Here is a 17,932-nt window from a genome sequence, read left to right on the forward strand (position 1 = left end):
TCATTTGATAAGCAAAGCTTGTTTTTCTGATTTTCTTTTTATTGCTTTTTTAGTGGGATGTTATCTAGTTTATAAGAATCTCGAAGCAGGATATAGCTCTTGGTAGGTTAAGGTAGGTATTTATGTGTAATTCCATTGTGTAGTTCTAGATATCTTTATATCTCTCTTGTTTTGTTTTTATGACACTTCAACAGCATACGTGAGTTGCTAAGTTTAGCACCACCTGTGCATGTAGGAAGGTCTTTAAATCTTGTCAGGTATTCTTATTCTAATAAGGTCACCTTATTCTTGCTATTTTGGTTTGGTGGGACCTATACTGTATTGGCTTTTAAGTAAAGCAGAGTATTATTAGGTTGATCATCTGACTCTCATGGTTCTCGCCGCTGGTTGACTGGTTGGTGGATGGTTGCTTTGCTATAGGAGGGAAGGAGGGAAAGGAAACAGGGTCAAGCAAAAGCGTCCAGACCCCACAGGTGTTGTTTTGCTCCTCAGGTCGTGTCTATAAAGATTTCTGTGTAAAGGAACGTGTTGTAGTGTTGTAGCTTCGCATTGTAACTGCCAAAACTAGACACGTTTCCGTCCGGCCCGATTTTGCCCTTGGGAAGAGACATTATTAAGGGCTATTCTCATGTTGCAATGTTCTCAAGGTTTGCGCCGACAATATTTCGCTTTGCAACATCTTCCTCCTCACACATAGCAAATTAAGGTCAGTCGCAATTAATGGTCTTGCAAGGTGAGATCATCTGTACAGAGAAATGTGGGTAGTGAGCGATATATAATATAGATATATACAGTATATATGTAGCAGATAACATTGACGAAATTTCAGTAAGCGTTGCGGCTACTTTCGTCATGTCCATCACTGTAGAAAGCAGAGAAAGAAAGAGAGCGATGAGGGTGAGAGCTTGATTAAATAACATTTCTCTTCAGAAGATAGAAGCCAGCGTGTTTGGTGAAGGTGAAAACTTCCAAAGCCTTCGAAGCCTGACATCAGGTTGACCTCCTGGTGACCCTCGTGCTACCTGGCTTCAAGCTGTGAGGTCTTCATGCGGAACTAAGCTTGGTACAACCAGCGATGGGCAATGATAACAAAATTTACAGAATCGCACACAACTATTGGGGACAGGCAAAATAACAAAACGACAAACAAAGGCCAAGACCCCAAACAACATGTGCTTGTGGTTCAACGTGTTAGGTTGACTTCTATAACTATTCAGACAAGTTGGTTGAGGTTAGGGTTGACAGCACACGCTCCTGGGAAAGGCCAGGAACGAAAAGTGATCTGCCGTTTCTCCACAATAATAAAGCAGAAATACTTGAAAGTTTTGATTTCTGATACCAAAAAAATCGATCTGCATGAAAAAATGCGAGAAAAGAAATGTATAAAATTAGTGTAAATATAATCCACAAAGAAACATATTCATATTCATTGACATGTTATTGTCATCTCATATTTTCAAATTAGCCCGGAATTTCTTGATCGTAAAATTTTTGAAAAGTACATCAGAGTGGTTCATGACTGCACAAAAAAAAAAAAAAAAAAAAAAAAAAAAAAACATAAATAACCACACTCAGGCCACATACAATCACAATAACATCTGAGGTCGAGGAAGAGTAGACAAAGTATAAACATCGCGGGATTCATGAGTACACGGACTCTCGTCATTAACAGACGACAACAGATCATCATCATCATGTATTTCACATTGTTATTTGAGACCTGAATTAGGCCCTCGTCGATTGTTGGCATGCCACCGCCAGGTAACACCCTGGGTAGAACCATGTTCACTCATGCACGCACTCACGCACTCTTATTCTGGAAAGGTCAAACGAAAAAAAAAATGAACCTTGAAACGCAGTATTTTTTCTTCATTGTTTAAGTTTTCATTGTTTAAGTTCTCCAGCATATTGTTTGACGAGAAATTCCCTAAGAAAAATGTAGATGTACTATAAACCCTGTCCAGTGTACTTCCTATTTTCCACATATACAATCATCAGATTAGCCAACAGTCCTGGTATCGTCCTACCAGTCCACCAGGCCATAACAAAGACCACACCATCTCATGTCTTCACTCACAGCGGACAACTACGTGGGACACCGGACACACACCCTCCCAGGGCGCGCGGTCTGACGCCATGTTGAACACGTGACCAGCCACAGGTGAAACCACCTCACCCACCCCGTGTGCCCGGTACTGCTAGAGTACATGCGGTGCGTGTATACTGCTATCTGGGGTCTAAAAGTGTAACGGGTGGTGTGGTCAGTGGACCGGTGTATATAAGGGTAGGGACACGACAGTAGCACAGACAAGTCTTAGCTCTAGCAGCTTGTGATACACGGGTGTCTGGTGCTCTGTGCTACACCCGCATCCAACTGAGTGCAGGTAGTAAACAACGACTTCCAATCACAAAGTGTCAGTGTGTTGTTAGATGTCCAAGATCCTATCTGGTAAGTAATGAAATGTGTGATATAATTTAATTCTTTGATTTTATCTTTACTTATTTATTTCTTCGGCATGCACACGTAGAATATTCATACTGATTGTGCAGATCCATAATTTCTGTGATCGAAACTATCCTCAGTAAATTTAACATTTCCCCGTTTTCATCTGAAGATATATTTGACCCGTGAGTAATTTTCGTTATGTAGCTTCTCTAGTTATTTATTGAGAAATGTGTTCAATTGGAACTGCGTGACAAGCACTTATCCGTGAAGCAGGTTTTTAATAATCGCTGTAGTCTCATACTGCCTATAGTAGGAATTCGGTTCTTGAACGAGGTCGAGAGTTCAAAGCCATGACCTCGCATGACCTGGCCAGCAACTACTGGTAGGGCAAAGTTCACTACACAGAGGAGGACTGGCACAGGGCAGGGACCATAATTGTGAAGTGAAAATAAGTTATGTCCCCAGGGCAATAGACTGAACGACAAGCGTCTTGCTTCCAAAATTATTATTTAGCCGTGTGCAGACTCCGAAGACAATCCTTAATGTTTTTTCTCCTTTTTTTGTGGGGGAGATGTTGAAGGGGGAGTTTATACCCTAGAAAAGTTTTGCCGCTGCTTTATAACTACAGCTCCTGGTAAAAACAAGATGTGTGGTCTGTACACTTCCTATCATTTTGAATACAAGACGCTTTTCCTTGAGTTTCCCATGTTGACTCAGGGCACCGACTCACCGCTGCTTCACAACTATGACCCTGCTATGTAAGCTCCTCGTTATCTTATCTTTAAATTTCTTACGGTCTTCTACATGAAGCAAATGTCAGTCAAGCTGACCCCCAAAGGTCGGTGAAACAACCAGGAAGACGAAGCCATGACATTGTGGCCTCCATTGAGAACGGCGAGCAAAGTCAAGATTGTGTTCAGACAATCAAACAAAAAACTCGGTTTTACCTTTCTGAATGCGTTCACACCTGAACGACTGTACAGAAGTGTTAATTTTATAATTTTGACAATTTTAAGAAAACTATTTACAATGTGGGTATTTATTTTCGTCATACGTTACACCGGCACGAATACATTTACTCGCAGAAGGTGGCATGCACCTCTCTCCACGTGAAAAACTTTGTTGCACTCGCAACATGATGCAAGCCTCGCACGAAGGACATCAGTTGGTTGCAATGACACTGCCACACACACTGGTCGTGGTCATATCGTATTATACGTTGTGTATATATATATACACGTACGACAGGTAATTAATCGCTACCAACTCCGCCTCTCACTCCGCCCATCGGAATCAAGTGGCACTTCAAGGGTCGACCTTTGACATTTACAATGACCTTAGACATTTAACCCTGATGTAGCTTCTTGTCGACAAGCCTCTTGTCCCTGCGATGCAAATTTAGCAATTAGTTGTATTGATGGAAGTCATTAGTCGTGATACGGTCTGGGAATAATAATAATAAAAGCTTTTATACACCGCATTCCCTCAAAGGCTAGTAAGGTCGATGTGCCTCACAAGACCCTCACATTGCAATCAATGAAGTTGTGGCTGCTGGACACGCTGCTTGTCGAAAGTCAGGTCCAGTAGCTCTTCCTACTAAATGTCTCCCACAGACTGCTCAAAGTTGCCATCTTGTTGGTCTGTAGGTGAGTAGGTCAGTCCTGTTTCCATTTCCAGAGACCTGCTAAGATGACGTCACTGAACACTGGACGGAGCGCACACAGAGAGGTCAAAGGTGAAGAAACCACGAAGACACCAGCAAAGACCAGACAGGACAGCGCTGACGTCTTCATCGAGATTCCGGAAACTTCGCCAGACAGAAAGACAGACAAGACGCAGCAGAACGGCTCGAAGTTGCAGATTCCTCACAACGGTTCCACCTGTCAACGGACACAAGGAGGACGTCGTTATAGTCGCTGATGACGAAGATGGAAAGAGCGGATGCTGCGGCAGAAAGAAGAAAGAAACTCAAAAGACGGTTGGGGCTTTAGAACTGGTGAGACAACTTTTCAATCTGTCAACGAGAGAGAGAGGGACTGTCATTAAATGACAATTTTTCATTGAAGATAGTGATAGCATAAGCAATGTACATTTTATTTACATCTAACCCTCGTTCTCAAAAGGGAGACAATTGTTAAACGATAAAATACTACAACAACAGCATAAGAGACAGTTGTTATAGTATTGTTGTAATATAAAACGGGTAATGTACATAGAGACCTAAAGTCACAAAATTAAGTTTTATGGATGAGTTAGGTAATTTCATTTGTGCTGGAGCCTTGGCCGGAAGTCAGAGTATGTGATATAAAGAGTGTTAAAGTCTCATTTAAAGATTTTCTTTCTTTTTCTTTCCTTCATTCTTTTATTTTTCAATAACAATTTTGAATGAAACTACTTTCAGTGCCGATTTTTAATATGACTTTTCTCTCAGTTCCGATTTGCAGGGCCTTTGGAGATTGTTATGATGGTTGTTGGTATGTTTGGATCGGTGGTTGCTGGCTGTGGACTTCCTTTGAACATGATTGTCTTTGGCGACGTTGTTGACATGTTTGTCGACAGCAGCAAGATAGCCAAGTGAGCGACAACTTTACAAAAATAAATATGAATATGTATTCTTTCGAGAGCAGTTAGCAATGTTTGCAAATACTTCTTCCTGTCCAGATATTTGACACAGATAGTGCACAAAGTTGTCCCGAAATTACGTGAACATCCGTCTAGAGTTTCCAGAACATTGTTTGTGACGTAACGTTGTTTACGTACAGCGCCACCAATCGGACGTACGCTGACGTCCTGATGGAGAAGATGTCCCCAAACACCATGTATTTTCTGGTTATCGCCGCTGTCGTCTTCGTCACCAGCACGATGGCCGTGAGCTTGTGGACGATAGCCGGCGAGCGGCAGATTGTCCACATCCGGAAACGCTTCTTCAGGTCCATCATGCGCCAGGACATCGGGTGGTTTGACACCCACGAGGCCAGCGAACTCAACTCACGCTTTTCTGCGTAAGTATGTCTGTAGGTCTGTCCCTCGCTCTGTGTGTGTGTTCACGCAACAGTTTATCCGTGTTCACTGTATACCTAGCCTGAAAGTCCATTGCTCTTCACGTCTGAAATAGTCTGTTAACTTGCTAGTTTTTTTTTTAAAAAAAAAAAAAAAAAAAAACATAAATACTCCTCACTGTCCCTCAAAATGCATTAACAAAGAGAATTGTGTTCAGAGATATACAGAATATCAGTGAAGGACTTTGCGACAAGGTGGCTGTCTTCGTGCAGTGGATGTCCACGTGGCTTGTGTCCTACATCGTCGCCTTCGTCCAGGGCTGGAAGCTCACTCTTGTTGTCATCGGCTTCAGCCCCTTTGTCATCTTTGCAAGCTCTTTAATGATGAGAGTAGGTGTACTTATTTGAATACATGGAATTGACATTTTAATATTTATATTTACGTTTTAACACTTGTTCTCATTTTAAGAATTTTAGAACCACGCAAACACATTTACTGGGAATTTTAATACATTTTATGTTCGTTTTAACTGGAACTGTCTTTGTTGCTTGGAGAGTTAATGATCGAAACTGTCACATTTATGTGAAACTCTCAGTGCTCGTCTACGCAGCAGTAAAATATTAACTTGTTATGTTTGTTCTTCTTTTTAATGTCTTTCTCTTTCTTTCTTGTGTTTTAATGTTATTTTGTTGCCTATTTGTTATGTTTCACTTCTTGGTCATCTTTATTTGTTTTCTTTCTTCGAGGTTCTTTTGTGTCGAGTGACCCTTTGTTGACCTTTTTCGTTCGTTTCCCTGAAGCTGGTGCGCAGTGCGTCCATCCGGGAACTGCAGGCGTACGCCAAGTCAGGGGCCATCGCCGAGCAGGCCCTGAGGGCCATCCGCACCGTGCAGGCCTTCCAGGGACAAGAGAAGGAACAGAAGCGGTACAAACTTTGAACTGATGCTTACTACTGCTCTTTTCTTCTTATCTCACCTTCTCCAGTTCGAGTTCTCATTTTATCTCTCTCTCTCTCTCTTTGTCTCGCTCCCGCTCTCTCTCTCAAACCTCCCTTTGCCCGAAACCGAGCTTACAGAATAAATACCAAACACCCCAACCGAACGCACGAAGCCATATTAACCCCTCAAAATCAGCCTATTGAAATTCAAAACTTAAACAAATTGTTTTAGTTAATTTGTGTAAATGGATTTCTAAATAAATTAAAAGTTAAGATTAATTAAATAAAGATCAGCATTTCAAAGATGCGAATTCATGGTGCAAGAATTTTTGTACGAAAGCATGGAAGCTTAAGAAACATCGTTTGCTTTTCTTGCAGCTACGAAGACAACTTGATATTCGCCGTCAAGGCGGGGTCAAGAAAAGGCATCTTCCTCGGTATCGGCATGTCCACCTTTTGGTTCATAATATTCATGGCATTTGCTGTGTCCTTCTGGTATGGCGTGCACCTTATTCAGACTGAGGGGTTTAGTCCCGGAAATATTCTGCCTGTAAGTTCAGACTCACCAGGATTGAGAAAGATACTAGAGCTAACATTAAACTGAAGGATTCGAGCACAAAAATAATTTTTGCAAATAATTTACTGAAATCCATTTTATATTATTACGACAGGTAAAGTCTATAATTTTTAAGTCCCGCATTAAATGGATGAAATATATTATTTTAATGAGTAAATAATGGATATTATAAGGGTGTATGTATGGATATGCAAAGGTAGATAAAGCATATACAAATCTCTGTGCAATATTGTTTTATAACAGATATGCGAGATATTAAAGCAGAAGGTGTACCTGGGTGAATTATTTATTTCAGGTCTTTTTCGGGGTTCTCATCGGCGCCATGTCTCTTGGCAACGCTCTGCCCAACTTGGAAAACTTTTCCGATGCCCGCGCAGCCGCCGCGAAGGTGTTTGAGATCATCGACCTTTCGCCTCATATTGACGTCAGTTCCGACAAGGGAGAGAAGATCATGAGCCTCAAGGGGGTCATCGAGTTCAAGAATATCCACTTTCGTTATCCGGCCAGACCGGACATACCAGTGAGTGGTGTGAAGTGCAACCGCTGAGAATGCCTGTTTGTAAAACACTTATTAATATCAGACCTCATAACCTGTTTGCAAGTTGTCGGTGATTAGAGAGATGAGGGAGGTGTGGTGTATGTCTTACAGAGCTGACACAGCTTGGTGCATGTTCTGGTGCTGGGTTGCAGGTGTTGAATGGCCTTGACCTTAGAGTGGACCCAGGTCAGACTGTGGCATTGGTAGGAGCCAGCGGATGCGGAAAGAGTACGACCATTCAACTCTTACAGAGATTTTATGACCCTGAAAAGGGGCAGGTCAGCTGTAGTGATGAGCATCCTCTATTTAGTCTATCCATCCTCTTCCCATCCTCTATCCTGTCTCTTTCTTCTGTCTCTGTTCTGGTCTGTCAGTTAGTTTGGCGGACCTTTCTCCTATGGAGCTGGTGCGCAGCGTGTCTCAGACTTCCTACCAAGCATCCCAACATACGACCGCTTGCAATAACAGAAACACAACAGACAAACATGCACATCGAGAGGGCACAGAGTCTGAAAGTTGAATCGTTATTGTTACCGATAAACGCAACTGTATATAAGCAAACACCTTATATGACAACAGGTCACAGTGGATGGACACGACATCAAGACCTTGAATCTGAAATGGCTACGAGACCAGATCGGCGTGGTCAGTCAGGAGCCCGTGCTCTTCGCTGCCACCATCGCCGAAAACATCAGGTACGGCAAGCGTGACGTCACCCAGGCCGCCATCGAAGCTGCCGCCAAAGAGGCCAACGCCCATGGCTTCATTTCACAGCTTCCTGAGGTAGGAACGGACAAACATGACTGATGAACGGATGGACGCAGCAAGGATGAATATTGTTGACTTGTCAGCATATGTCCTGCCTTCCCTCTCTACCAACCCATTTCTTAAGTCCCTTGATTACCCAACATTTACCTTTTTATCATCCTTTGGTTTCCAGGGTTACGACACGCTGGTGGGAGAGAGGGGGGCGCAGCTGAGTGGGGGGCAGAAGCAGCGCATCGCCATTGCACGCGCCCTCGTGCGTAACCCGCGCATCCTGCTGCTGGACGAGGCCACGTCAGCGTTGGACCACGAGAGCGAGGCCGCAGTGCAGAGCGCACTGGAGAAGGTCCGTGACAAAGACTTGATGTTAGGGTGTGGTCGTTGTAGCAGATTTATAGAGGGGACTGATACAATGCTAGATGGTATAGCTTACTACACACCTCGGCTATATTTTATAGTCCTATTGTATACAGTAGTCTTAGTCTACAAACCTATTTACATGTTTACAATATTGCACCACAAGGATGCGATTAATACGATCAAATCATGTGACCTCACAGGCTGGACAGGGGAGGACCACGATCGTTATCGCTCATCGCCTGTCCACCATCAGGAACGCGGACAAAATTGTCTCCATCAGTGCTGGCTGCAAGGAGGAGGAAGGCAACCACCACAGTCTCATCGCCAAAGGTGGACTGTACGCTCAGCTGATCAACCTGCAGGTGAGACAAGACAATGCTAGTCTGTTCGTCAATTTTCGTATTCATGAACTGGAATAAGGGCATGAGAAACAACGAAATAAGAAGGAAGACAGTTAACAATGTTAATAGTAGAATGGAACAAGCGCAAACTACAGTAAAAATCACCAAAGACAATACAATTTCATCCTCTTCCTCTTCCTTTCCGAAGCGTTTGTAAAGAGTAACCGTTAAACCTTTTTTAATTGAAGTGTAAATAAAGATTGAAAAATCTCTTCACAACGAGCTGTTACATATAAATGAGGGTGGACAAACATGATTGATCAGCGCGTAGCAAGGGAGATAACTGTTACAAGCCAGTGTGACCCAGGATTGCAAGGGGAAGGAAGCAGCGAGCAGCCCCAAACAGAGTGTGCCACGTAATTAAAGCCATAAAAGAATACATTTTGTATATCAAGAAATGTCATGCCTGCGTAGAACACAGCAGAGAAACAAAACCTGCTTGTGTACAGCTAAAACATTCCACCCGGCACACGATACCCGTCAGCTCTAACGGTTACAAAGCTGTAGCAGTCAGAGTAATATACTATAGCAACTATCAACTATCATGCCCACCATCGCCCTGCTGTGCAGATTAGTACATATACGTGTTGTGACATTTGGAGAACATTTAATGTATAATTACAAGTCGATTAGAGTGAATGTGGTTAAGCATATTATATACAAGCATTAACAAAACTGTAAACAGTAAAAATTTTGTTTGTTTGTTTTATTTACTTACATTATCGCACAGAAGCTCAGACTTAATTAACTGTACATCTTCATGTCTTTCAGACCACAGCAGAAAAGGAAACAAAAACAGGTATGTTGTAAATTTTGACTACATTCTGTGAAGTACTTGTATTATCATCATCATCGTCATAGAAAGCAGTTTCCACTACGAGCTCAGTGCACAAGCACTAGAAACAGAGACAGATGAATGGTTGTTTCATATGATTAATACTAATGCTGGTGTAATGAGATAAGACAGGAGTATTTGTGTTGCTGTGTGTGTATACGTGTAGGTGGATGAGTTATTTTTCCCACAATGATAGTAGATAGTGATATAGTTACAACTGGCATTTGGACAGTCTTGGTTCGCAACCCGCGGTAGTATAAGACAGATCGTTATTTTATTTCAATTATGCTTGGCAACGTTGACAGATGTCGACGACCTGGACATTGTAGAAGATGATGATGGCGATTCTTTGCTGGAAGAAGACTTGGTGTCGCACAAAGTGGGTTTGAGACGATTTTCCACTGTCTCCGGCCTCTCCCGCACTCTCAGCATTCGCTTGAGCAAACGCAGCATCAGGAGAAGGAGTGGGGAGGACGAGGACAAGAACAAGACAATGGTATAGTCGGTCTCTACACTACCTTTTGTTTTTAGTATTCAGATGCACAATTATTTAGTAATGTCACAGTTCTATAGTTTGCCTCAAACGGTCCTCATCAAAGTTGTCAAGCACAGAATCAGACGAGATGTAAATGTGGCATCACTCTCAGTATGTGACCAAAATGATACAATTCAAAAATACAAAATTGTATCGTGAACAACATCAAAATGAAAAGTAGATGGAATATCGACTAACGATAGCTAGACAAATCAGAAAGGTTAACAAATGTAAATACTAATGTGGAAATACGAATTACAGGATGAAATACTACCTGAGACTGATTGCAAAGTTTTTCTCGCAGACAGAGGAGGAGAGTAAACAAACTCTGAAGAGAATAATCCTGCTCAGTCTTCCGGAATGGCTGTCAATTGTTGTTGGTTCCTTATGTTCCATGGTAGCTGGCGTAGCCCAACCTGCGTTCTCCTTAATTCTCACAGAATACATCAGAGTAAGTCAACATTCGATTCCTTAGGTGTATCTTACAATTAAAAACTCAGTTTTCACATCTGTAACAATGCTGTTAAATAAAATGATAGACAACTAGTATATCAAAAAATGGGAGGGGGGTCAACAAGGAGAGGAAACTATCATAATTGCACAATTACTGTCGTGGATATAGAAAAGGATTGCCACATTGCAGTCCATTACAATGACCGTGGTGACAGCAGAGTGCTACTAATTAGTATTATGATCTGATGTAAGGAAGACAGGATGGTGTGAGTGGATGGTAGAGTGTGAATGTGTAGATGTATAGTTTACTCGTTCTCTATGACAACTTTTAGGAGTATGAGTTCTGTTTCTGTCTGTTTAATGATTAGTCTCTCAGCAGTGTATTTCTGTTTGCATCCAGATTTTCGGCTACACAGACAGAGACGAGCAGTCCCACCAAGCCATGGTTCTGGGAGTGAGTGTCATTTGTGTCGGCATCGGCATAGGGATTCTTCGACTTGCGCAGGTGAGTGCATCACCTTTTATCCTTCCATTGCTTCAGGTGTCTTACGGCTGATGAGCAAGTCCTTAGGTCTGGTGGTTAGTAATGCTGGCTAATGAACAAACTAAAATCCTCGCAACAGTCGCTGACCAGAATGATAACAGTTGACAATCGAGTGGCTACAGAAACAAACTACTTGATAACAAAAATAACTTAATAAATACACAAGCAAACAAACAAGCAAATATCGGTTTTCAAAGATATGACTTTATTTATCTCAGGAGGCAATTAGTAACAGCACCATAGGTGATAAATGACTTTAGACCTACACAACATCACAACAACACAATCAACAATGCCATCACACATTGATATCCGCTCTACCAGACAGACCCTGATACCATCATCACTCAGTCTTGCAATGCAAAACACGTGAGAACTGAAGACGACGAATACATTTTTTTTATCTAACATTCACCTTTGCTTTTATGTTTCAGAACTGGTGCCTGTCATCGTCAGGGTCAAAGTTGACGGCTCGTCTGCGTACTATGACATTCAAGGCACTGATGCGACAGGTAGGGCATACTGGACCATCCTGCACCATCCTGCTCCACACTCCACTGAAAGTCGTAGACATGAAGCTTGTTTCCAATGCTGTTTGTGAAAGATGCTGTAGCCTTGTAGATATTCAGTGTTGATTTCATACTACTTTAACGACAACCAAATGATAGTATATTCCACGGTATATTGATGATGTAATGACCACCATGTCATTCTGGTCTGTGTGTGTGTTTGTGGCAGGATATGAGTTTCTTTGACGACCCGAAAAACCAGGTCAGCGCCCTGACCACAAAGCTCTCTTCCTGATGCGGCCTTAGTGCAAGGGGTGAGTCCCTAGTAAAGTGAGATGGGAGGGTGAGAACTGAGTGTGCTAATAACTGTTAATTGTGAAAGCTTCACTGGGGTGGCGCAACAATCTGCACTGATGGTCTAGCTAGTCTAGCTAGTGGGTCTGGCGATGGTTTTTTTCTCTCGTTGATTCTTGTTTAAAATTACTAAAACTATTCCAAAAATAAACATTTACAGTAATATCTTTATTAAACTGTATTAAAACAAGGACTTACCACACTGATACATTTATATTCTGAAAATAAACAATATTTCATGCTAGTAAACAGTGTTTCATGCTTCCAGTACTTCTATTATTCTGGCTTCCTGGCTTAGAGAGAATTTATCTACTATTTAGCTCAGTTGTTTTCTTGTTTGTTGGTTGGTTCTTGTTTGTTTTTGTTGTTGTTGTTGTTTTTGTTTTGTTTGTTTTGTTTGTTTTGTTTTGGGGTTTTTTGGGGGAGGGGTAGGAGAAAAATCACTGTAGTAGACTTTTGAAAGCTTAAGAGGGTAGCAGGGTGCACCAGTTGCCTAAAACCACAGTTCTCTATAAAAATATAAAAACACTGTATAAATATATATAAATACTTCTTCCAAAGAAGGTAAAGGTGCCTCACACCTTGTTCTCACTCTGTGTACTGCAGGCGACTGGGTCAAAGGTCGGCCAGATACTGGAAGCCGCAGCCACAATCATCTCAGCTCTAATAATCGCCTTCGTGTTCGGATGGAAGCTGACGCTGGTTGTACTGGCCTTCTTGCCAATCATCATTGTTGCAGGAATAATTCAAGGAAAAGTTATCGCAGGCTCGTCCAAATCAGAGAAATCTCAATTACAAGAAGCTGGCAAAGTAAATATTTGTTGTTGTTGTTGTTGTTGTTGTTGTTGTTGTTTAGGATACAGGGTTATATTACCCTGATCCTTATTTCCAATCATTGGATGTGTAACAGAAATAACAAGGAAAACATTTAACCATTGCTGTAAATGAAAAGTTTTAGTAAACTTGTTTTTTTAATGTAAATTTATTATCATTTGTAAAAAAAAAAACGATTTTGTGACCAAGCTATCTCCCCTTGACACTTTATTAATCGTGTTTTTTTTTTTTTGACTTAGATTTGTTCGGAAGCGGTGGACAATATTCGCACAGTGGCCTCACTAAACAGGGCAGACATCTTCATTGAGCGGCTGGAGTCCCTCGTCGACGTCACAAAAAGGTTTGGGACACATTATTCATCCTCTGTCTCTCTCTCCTTGTTTGTTGAATATTTGTTGCGTACCATTACTTTCATAAAATGTTCAGCATTGCAAACCCCTCAGTTGTTGCATCTTATTCACCGGTCCGCTTACTGTACGCGTGGCTCGTGCAGGACGGTTGTGAAGGCGGCGATGACGTACGGCGTGTCCTACGGCATCTCCAACAGCATCATCTTCTGCGCCTACGCCGCGGCCTTCACCTACGGCACGAAGCTGGTGGGCGACGGCGAGATGGAGTTCTACGCCGTCTTCAGGTCAGTGTCTCACCTTGTTTCTTGCTGTGCTTGTGGTGCTCAGGAGTTTGTTTTGTACTTTGTTTTCTGTCCTATGGCGGTCAGTGTGCAAACTGAAAGCTATTTTTAGAATGGGAGGTATGGAGAACGAGATGGTGGGTAGGAAAACGGATGAACAAGAGAAAGGGCGAAGAAACTAATGCATCACGTGTTACCGTCAGCAGTTCAGCTAAATCATCGCCAGTATCAGTATTATCTTCCTCTCGTTCATATCATTGTTTTCTTCATTGTTGTTGATCTTTATCTTCTTCCTCTCATTATTTTTTTCTCTTTTACCTCCTTTTACATTCTTTGCCTGTATTTCTTCTTCTTTTTCTTTCTTATCCATCTCTATCTTTCCTTTCATCTATTTTTGTGTCTTTTTTTCATTTTTTGGGGTTTTATTTTAAGAAAACAATCTTTTTTTGAAATTACCTTCTTTCATTTCCTCCACCCTCTGCGTTCAATGTGTGTATCGCACATTTTATTTCTTTGCGCCATAAAAATAGTAAGAGCATGAACTGATTATTTTCAAACATGTTTACAGAGTGTTCTCAGCTATAGTGTTCGGAGGTGCGTCTGTCGGCCGTCAAAGTTCATTTGGTTTCGACTACACAAAGGCCAAGCTAGCCGCAGGCAGACTGTTCACCATCATCGACCGCCAGCCAAAGATCGACATCGACAAGTCGGGTGGCCTACACCTGGTACGTGCCCGGGCAAAGATTCCATTGTTAGTAACTCAATGCACGGCCTCATTATAAAACAATTATAGAAAGCAATGAGTTGAGCGACCACACGACCTACAATATCATGCCTGTTGGGTCGTTTTTTCAGAACAAGTACAGCGGGAAGGTGGCAGTGGCCAACGCCACCTTCTTCTACCCTACGCGCCCCACAGTTCGGGTGCTGGGTGGCCTGGACCTGGCTGTGGAAGGGGGTCAGACCCTGGCACTAGTCGGGGGAAGTGGCTGTGGCAAGTCTACGGTCATCCAGCTGTTACTAAGGTTCTACGATTCAGAATCTGGAGCTCTGGTGCGTTTGACATCGCCTCTGACCTTTATCTCTCCAGCTTATGTATATTCATGTCTAATCTTTTTTTAAATGTTTTTTAATGAACAGTCTTAACCTTTAAGATATCGTTCTTCATTCTCAGACTAGTCGAGAATATACGTATTATTTCCCTCTCCCTCATCCTCACTTATTAAAAAATAAACAAACTAGGGGCGGTTGTTAACAACATCTAAAGTGCTGTCACCACGACAGTTAATAGGTGTCACGTGACCCGCCTTTGCTGGTGGACTAAGACGCTCTATGAATAAACATTGATAATGATGATTGATGATGATGATGATGATGAATTTTTAATCCAAAATTGATAGAATAATTATGAACCATTGCATCCAGTGAAATGTATTTAATACATCCTTTTATGAATCCTACAACTGAACACATCCTCATGAATGCCACCTGAAACCTCTCTCAGTATAGTGTCTCATCTCATCGTCGTTTTTAGTTACTGGACGGCGAGGACACCCGCAACCTTGACCTCCGGTGGCTGCGGCAGCAGATCGGCCTGGTGTCGCAGGAGCCAGTTCTGATGGACGGCAGCATAGCCAGCAACATCGCCTACGGCGACAACACGCGGGAAGTGTCTATGGCCGAGATCATCGCTGCGGCCAAGAACGCCAACATCCACAGCTTCATCGAGAGTCTTCCGAAGGTGAGCCTTGAGGTTCAAATCACTGGTACAATAAACCACGTACTCTGGCTCGGTCAGTTCACAACCAAACATGCAGTCAGTGTAACATAAGCTTACAAGCAGGCTGCAGAATAATGCAACACAATAATCTCTCACACAAACAGAATGCCACGTCATTGCCATTATTAGCCTTCTTCAGTTCATCCTCATCATCCCCTCTGCCTTCTCAACTCACAAGTAAACAGCTCCATAACAGTCTTTCTTCTGTTCAAAAGGGTTACGACACTAATGTAGGCGACAAAGGGACACAACTAAGTGGTGGGCAGAAGCAGCGAATCGCGATCGCACGCGCACTCGTGCGTAACCCACGTGTCCTGCTGCTGGACGAGGCGACCTCTGCCCTGGACACCGAGAGCGAGCGGGTAGGTTGTCAGAGTGAGAGAGTGTAACGAGAAATCGATATTTTATGCCGATCCAGCAGCTAAAAAGCAGCTTGTCTGACATGAGATTTGAACCAAGAATACCTGATCCTTATTGCATTGGAGACAAGCACTTAATTATTGCGGTACTGGATAGAAGAGAAAAGAATAGAGAGCAATAGGTCGACATAAATTACAACCCATTACCACGAGATAATGCAAGTCATTTGTGTACATGCTAGAAAATTGTGTCCATCAGACAGACACACACATGGAATGTAAAACACCGTTGAATGAAGCGCTAATGTTAGCAGAATTGATCATGATAGCAAATATATCGGGGAGGGGAATACTGCGTAGTGATGGTACTACATCCGATAAGGTTTATGCGAAGCTTGATTATAATTGTAACCTGAAATACATATTATATTATTATATATTTATAGAAGTTCCCGGAGAAGCATCGTAACCTGCTGGGGCAGTCGTTGGTCTGATAAATATTTGGAAGTAACAGGGAAGGCTAAGGCGGCAAACTAAAGAGCTGGACTCCACCTTTCACTAGTGAACCATTTACATTTACTACCACTGTGGTATACAACTTTTTTTACCTACCTTTTTATGTTGACGTGCAGGTGGTGCAAGAAGCCCTCGATAAGGCACGCGAGGGCCGCACATGCATCGTCATCGCCCATCGACTGTCCACCATCCAGAATGCCGACAAAATCGCGGTGATAGGTGAAGGCCGGGTGGTAGAGATTGGCACCCACAGCCAGCTTCTGGCCACGAAGGGTGCGTATTACAACCTGCTGCAGCTGCAGGGCAAGGGCAAAGCCGAGTGACCACGTGACAAGAACAAGATGGTGTCTGTCAGCTTCCAGGGGACAATAAATTCACAACCAATGACGTGAACAAGGTAGCCGCCAGCCAAGAACACTGTGTCGGAGCATGGTGTTGGCAAGATGTAGTTTTAATCCCGATCACTTTGGTAATAACTACAGTTTACCTATAAACCGGAGCTGAGGACTGCGTTGTGTTTATCTGACAATCATCAAGCAGAAACACTCTGCCCACAGGCGAGAACTTGAAACTGAAAGTTTTGCTGTATAATTCTGAACTCGTTTTATTGTTTGGGTATTCCTGACATTGTGTCCTCCTACTTGTACCCGCCGCTACGTACAGCAAGTGAACTTTCAGTGTGCACTTAATGTGTCCACAGCGGAGAACGGACGAAAACTGTCGGACAGCACATAGTTGGTCAGATGCGTGCGTACATGAGCAGCGCGTGTGCTTACTTGTGTGTGTGAGAGAGTGAGCCAGTGTGGGCGTGACTAGAGGACCAGAGAAAGTGACTTATTTTCACATGCATTTATTTTCTACTGACTGGCCCACTTTTAACGATAGAAAAACACGCCTTGAAATCTACAACACTCGCTTGCGACGGACTGGTCTTAACTTTGTCTGTGAAGAATATATATATATGTATATTATTTACAATCGAAAAGTTCTAGTTTATCGTGACTACGAATTCTATGAATTTCATGTGACTATGAATTTTGGTCGCGAATTTCATCGTCCTAGACTGGCACAACACACCTCCAATCTCATCGCCTCCGTCATCACCTGCTCGCCGCACAAGAAACCAGCTAGGTGGCGCTGGCGGTGGTGACCCATAGAGGAACGCGTGTCCAGCAGAGAACACGACGGCATACGTTTCTCGCTGTTACTTTCGGACTTTTTGTTGTGTTTTTTTAATCTAACGCCCGCTGTGTCCAAGATGATGTCGACGTTGTGACAAAAGAACAATACTCATGAACGGAGAAAAAAAAATTCAAACGATGGTGTACCTCATTCCTATTTAATAGACAAATCTGTATCATTAATGGATGCAAGAGCAAGTCTAAGCTGAACTGTCTATATACGTGTGCATTTATTAGATGACAGAAGTTGACATGCAATCACGATGTTCAATATATACATAAAGACATTATGTTTGATATGTACATAACCAAAATGTGTGGTTGAAAGTGCGTGTGCATATTGTCTAAGTTGAGTAAACAGCTTTGTATATTTGCTT

General features: G+C 42.5%; 1 protein-coding gene across 1 annotated transcript; it reads left to right on the forward strand.

Moving 5' to 3' along the window:
• The first annotated feature begins 2,095 nt into the window (after nt 1-2,095).
• On the forward strand, nt 2,096-17,928 carry LOC112563564 (multidrug resistance protein 1-like). The gene is given in 27 exon segments (XM_025237619.1): nt 2,096-2,449; nt 4,124-4,442; nt 4,878-5,020; nt 5,209-5,448; nt 5,664-5,835; nt 6,247-6,371; nt 6,762-6,933; nt 7,256-7,480; nt 7,651-7,776; nt 8,078-8,281; nt 8,439-8,609; nt 8,824-8,985; nt 9,796-9,823; nt 10,165-10,355; nt 10,699-10,845; nt 11,248-11,352; nt 11,826-11,903; nt 12,130-12,189; nt 12,191-12,214; nt 12,861-13,064; nt 13,328-13,428; nt 13,582-13,722; nt 14,288-14,444; nt 14,575-14,772; nt 15,254-15,460; nt 15,715-15,861; nt 16,491-17,928. Coding segments are annotated over 25 exon segments (3,705 nt in total). The 5' UTR covers nt 2,096-2,449; nt 4,124-4,442; nt 4,878-4,907; the 3' UTR covers nt 16,698-17,928.
• Nucleotides 17,929-17,932: the final 4 nt, after the last annotated feature.

Source organism: Pomacea canaliculata, linkage group LG5, assembly GCF_003073045.1.
Source record: "Pomacea canaliculata isolate SZHN2017 linkage group LG5, ASM307304v1, whole genome shotgun sequence".
Classification (NCBI taxonomy): Eukaryota; Metazoa; Mollusca; class Gastropoda; order Architaenioglossa; family Ampullariidae; genus Pomacea; species Pomacea canaliculata.